The sequence below is a fragment of the Rhincodon typus genome, chromosome 33, assembly GCF_021869965.1.
Source record: "Rhincodon typus isolate 14 chromosome 33, sRhiTyp1.1, whole genome shotgun sequence".
In the NCBI taxonomy this organism is placed as follows: domain Eukaryota; kingdom Metazoa; phylum Chordata; class Chondrichthyes; order Orectolobiformes; family Rhincodontidae; genus Rhincodon; species Rhincodon typus.
Genome location: NC_063364.1, coordinates 903,423 through 909,072, shown reverse-complemented (window position 1 = coordinate 909,072; position 5,650 = coordinate 903,423). Strand labels below are relative to the sequence as shown.

General features: G+C 42.4%; 1 protein-coding gene across 1 annotated transcript in view; it reads right to left on the bottom strand.

Annotated features, from left to right (window-relative positions):
* Positions 1 to 5,650, bottom strand: part of snrpa1 (small nuclear ribonucleoprotein polypeptide A') — a 24,928-nt gene that overhangs the window by 3,037 nt on the left and 16,241 nt on the right. The window contains exon 6 of the mRNA XM_020516774.2: positions 2,590 to 2,683. Within this exon, the coding sequence (XP_020372363.2) occupies positions 2,590 to 2,683 (94 nt within the window). The remainder of the gene's footprint in view (positions 1 to 2,589; positions 2,684 to 5,650) is intronic.

Genomic DNA, 5,650 nt, shown 5'->3' with positions numbered 1-5,650 from the left:
GTGTTTTTTGGAGTTCCAGTTGAATGTGTTTTTTGGAGTTCCAGTTGGAATGCCAGACCTCCAGGAATTCCCTGGCATGTCTCTGTTTGGCTTGTGCTATTATAGATAGCAGTCGAATTCGTATCCTCCTTTGTCCATGTGTATTGAGACCAGTGAGAATTGATTGTCTTTCCAGGTGGCTACTTGGTCTTCGTGTATCTTTATTGTCAGTTTTCTTCCAGTTTAGCCTATGTAACGTTTTTCACAGTCCTTGCATGGTATTTTGTATATTACATTAGTTTTATTGATTGTGAGTATGGGATCCTTTACATTCGTCAGCAGCTATCGCAGGGTGGTTGTTGGTTTGTGGGCTACCCTGATACCTTGGGGTATGAGCAGTCTTGTGGTCGTCTCTAATAGGTCTCTGATGTACAGTAGGGTGACTAGCATGTCTGGCTGTGTTGCGTCTTCTTGTTGTGGTCTGTCACAGAGGTAACGGCATATTGTCCTTTTTTGGTATCTATTCCTTTTAAAAACTCCTTATAAAAGTGTTCCTGTTCTGCTTTGCGCAATTCCGGGTCGCTGCAGTGTGTGTGGCTCATTTGAATAACGTCCTGATGCAGCTCCATTTATGGGTGTTAGGGCGGTTGCTGGTGTAATTGAGTACCTGGTCTGTATGTGTGGGTCTTTCTATAAACACCAGTCTGGCATTCCCCATTGTTCTTACATTCTCCCGTTATATCTAGGAAGGGTAGTCAGTTATTGTTCTCTTCTCCTTTTGTGAATTTTATTCCGGTGAGGATATCGTTTATGTGTCGGTGGGTTTCTTCTAATCTTGGGTGTTTGACAATCACGAAGGTATCATCTACAAAACGGACCCAGAGATTGTGTTGTATAAAGGGGAGCGCTCTCCGTTTCAACCTTTGCATTACTGCTTCTGCAACCAGTCCTGATATTAGGGATCCCACTAGTGTTCTGTTGATTTGTTTGAATATACGGTCATTGAAGGTGAAGTGGGTTATGAGGGACAGATCCTTGTTGATGCTGTCGGTGTATGGGATGCCTGTCTTCCTGATTCGTCCAGCAGTGTGGCAACTGTCTCTTCGGCTAGGTCATTGTTTATGGATTCGAAGGATACCATTATCTTGTCCTCTTCTTTTCTGGTGTCCTCATGATGTTGAGGAATTCTTGGGAGGAGTGGATGGAGTTTTTCAGGTGTTTAATGAAATGCTTGTTTTCTCCTGTTTTACAGTAGTAGTAAACAATGTTCTTTGAGTGAGCAAGTACACAAGCATCATCTACATAATGCAGTTCCATGACTGAGGCAAGAGTGATTTTGTTTTTGGTCTGAAGGTGATGCAGGTTGAACAGTTGCTGTCTGTTTTGTAGATTATTCCCACGAGTAGACAATTTGCTGGAAGGGACTACAGTATTGCACTCCTAAAGACATCATGATCAGGTATATCAAGTACCCACATCTCCTTATGTTTGTGCCTGGTCTCTGTGATTGCTACTTTATCACAATACAATGCAGCTAATTACGCCTGAAGCTCACTAAATTTATTGAGCCTGTTGCGTGCATTTAGGCACATGCCTGCTGTCTCATTTTTTCTCTCTAATGATGATTATTTATCATCATCTTCTGTATTCCCTGCATCTCATTATTAATGCTACAAACAGACACCAACTCATCCGAACCTGCCAAATTTAAACACTCCCACATGACATTAGTTACATCTTTGCACGGACTCTGGTGCCAGCTCCCAAGTTTAACTTGTCCATCACGTCTACAACTGATCACAACACACTTATCTGAAACTCTCCCTTGTTTAATCCCATATAAATCTATGTTGACTCACTGAATAATCTAAAAATTACAACTTTGAGGTTCTGCTACTGAAAATGCTCTGGAGCTCCTGAAACTATCTGCAAGATTTCAGTTTACCCTATTTACATCACAGGTTCAGTCATAGACTGTGACTACTGGTTGCTCCCCTTCCACGCACATCCCCAGAGATATTTATTTCTATCTGTTCATTTGAAAGAAAACATGTACATTCCAAATTCCAGAATTGAGAGTTTTCCTAATAAAATCTTTAGTATTTTAACCGAGTTACCTTGTCCATCAGTAGGGTACTTTCTACTGGTCTTATCTGGCATTACAAGCATGACTGTTTGATTTGATATACCAACTTGTATATATGGCAGAGAAAAAGAACAGGTTTCAGTTAGTAGGAAGCATAGGTCAGTAAAGAGACTGGGAGTAAACACAAGTATTATTAGAGAGTGGGTAGAAATAAACTAGTACAGAAGACAAAGCCCGAACTTGGAGAGATTCCAAAACCTGTATGCATAGCCTAATGAGCACGTTACAGACATTAACAGGACTGTGATTAATGTCAGTCACGGGACATGTTAAGGTTCTCCAGATGTAGCTATCATGGTTTTGTCATTTTGACCTCGAAGGGGCAAAGAATTGTGTCTCAAGAACAATGGATATCCAATGATAGGACAATTGTGCACATCAAGGATTGAGTGGATTTAGTAGCAAAATAGCTTTTCCTTGCTCAGGAATCTTTGACGATGCGTCTCCAAATGATAACTACTCACCAGACTTCCTGTCCCTTCCTGGGATCTGTCCAGCCTGCAGCATGCCTTTCAGTTTCTCCACCTCAGCCAGTGTTGATGCATTCGCAATAGCATTCTACAAATCAAATAGGGATTTTAACTTAATTTCAACACACTGTATTTCAGAATATTAAAGATTCAGGATGCTTCAATACTCCCCAAACCTTCAGCAATTTCACAATTCTGTGCTTAATTACTACAATGCATGAAGCATAGGTGACCAGGCAAAATAGCTACAGCAAACAAGGAGGATCGATTAGGGTAGTGCAGTCTACATGGATTTTAGTAAGGCATTTGACAAAGTCCCATATGGCATACTAGTCAAAAATGTCAAATCCTTATGACACGGGGTAGTATGTCAAATTGGATCGAAAGTTGGCTTAGTAACAGGAAATAAAAGGTAATGGTCACACTGCTATTTAATTTATACATTAACAATTTGGACTTGAACATGGGGGCACAAATGGGAAATTTGAGACAATACAAAAATTGGCTGTGTAGTGGATAGTGTAGAGACTAGCTGTAAGATCCAAAATGATGTAGATGGGTTGGTGTAGTAGGTAGGAAAGTGGCAGATGGAGTTCATAGAATATCTACAGTGTGGAAACAGGCCATTCAACCTAACAAGTCTACACTAACTCTCTGAAGAACATCCCATCCGGACTCGCCCCCATACCCTATTCCTGTATTTTCCATGGCCAATCCACCTAACCTGCACATCTTTGCACTGTGGGAGAAAACCGAAGCACCCAATGGAAACCCACACAGACACAGGGAGATTGTGCACAGATAGTCACCCAAAGCTGAAATTGAACCCGGGTCCCTGGTGCTGTTAGGCAGCAGTGCTAATCACTGAGCCACACTTAACAACTCTGTTAAGTGTGAGGTAATGCATTTACGGAGTCAAACAGTAGAAGGGAATACACAATAAACGGGAATATACTGAGAGTGGTAGATGAAGTGAAAGATCTCGGTGTGCAAGTGCATAGGTTCCTAAAGGTAGCAGTACAGGTAGATAAGGTTGTAAAGACGACATACGGAATGCTCTCGTTCAAGGGCGGAGGTATAGAATACAAAAGTAGAGCTATAATGATGAAACTGAATAAGATACTGGTGAGGCCACAACTGGAGTATTGTGTGCAGTTCTGGTGACCATATTACAAGAAGGACATAATTGCTCAGCAGAGAGTGCAGAGAACATTTACTAAAATGTTGCCAGAGTTGGGTTCTTTTCTTTGGAACAGAGAAGGCTGAGGGGTGACATGAATGAGGTATAGCAAACTGTAAGGGGTAGGGTAGTGTAGACAGGAGGAACCTGTTTACCTTGACAGATTTCAAAAACCACGGGTCATTGATTCCAGGAAAAGGATTAGACAGGACACAAAGAAAATCCTTTTTAGGCAGAGGGTGGGGGTGTCTGGAATTCACTGCCTGAGTTGGTGGTGGAGGCAGAGACCCTAAATTCTTTCAAAAAGTACATCAATCTGCACTATAAGTGCTGTAAGATACAGGGCTATGGACTGTATGTAGGAAGATGGGATTAGAAAAAGTATCTGGGTGTTTTTGGGTGATCATGGACCCTTGAGAAAGAGAGACCGAGAGATGCCAGGAGCCGGTGCATAGGGATAGGTAATGGACATGAATAGACAGGTTCACGCTCTAAAATCGTTGAACTTGATGCTGAATCCTGAAGACTGTAAGGTTCCCAAGATGATGAGTCGTCATTCCTCCGGCTTGTATTGAGCCTCACTGAAGCACTGCAGCATGCCTGAGGTAGCAGTGTTGGCATGTAAACAGCGTGCACTGAAGTGGGAGGTGACTGGAAGCTCAGGATCATTTTTATAGACACAACGCAGCTATCCTACAAAACCTCATCCCGCCCCCTTGACCTGTCCGTCCTCCCTGGACTGACCTATCCCCTTCCTAACTCCCTACCTACACTCACCTTTCCTGGCCCCATCCCCGCCTCTTCGACCTGTTTGTTTCCTCTCCACCTATCCTCTCCTCTATCCCTCTTCTATCCGCCTCCCACTCTCTCCCTATTTATTTCAAAAGCCCCTTCCCCTCCCCCTTTTCTGATGAAGGGTCTAGGCCCGAAACGTCAGCCTCTCTGCTCCTATGATGCTGCTTGGCCTGCTGTGTTCATCCAGCCCTGCACCTTGTTGACCCAGTCTGTGTTTCATCTTTCAAGTGTCGAGGAGGCTGCACTGTGAGCAGCAAATCAAATTGACTTGATTGAATAAAGCACAGGTAATCATTTTGTTTTACTTTTATGTCTTTTCAAAAAGTGGAAGAGAGGATGTGTTTAATAATGGAGTTGGTAGAAATGGCAGAGCATTTTGTTAAATGTAGAAGAGCAATTGGGTAAAACACTATCAAGAGATTTTGGAAGCAGTGAGGGCACAAGTACAAGAAATGAAATTCATTCAGTCCCAACATGTGCCCACAAGCTTCTGTCCCAGATCACTTTGATTTTCCATGCATTCTGAATCTACCCTCTATCACTGACATCATTTAAATGAAGCTCAACATAGCCTTGAGGAAGAGTATTGCATCTTTCAATTCAGCTCTTTAAATAAAGCCTCCTAAAATCAGAGTGCAACAACTTCAGATCATAACCATTGCCCAGCAGTAATGATTCTGCTTTAACATTAAACGACCTCTAGATACACCTTGCTCTTTATTTGATGCAATTTCACCTGCCTTTACCTCGCACCATCAGCTCTTTGTTACTTAATTGCTACTTTCCACAGTCATAGACCTTCCTGTTTAATCTTTCTTCCCATCATCACCTTCCTTGCCTGATTTAAAAATTGTTACATCTCTCACCACTCCCTATTCAAACAAAAGGTCATTGACCTGCAACATTAACGCTTTCTGTCCCTTCAGATGCTGATGAATCCTGATAAAGAGTGTAAACCCAAAATGTCACCATTCCTAGACAACAAGGTGCAGGGCTGGATGAACACAGCAGGCCAAGCAGCATCATAGGAGCACCTATGATGCTGCTTGGCTGTGTTCATCCAGCTCTGCACCTTGTTGT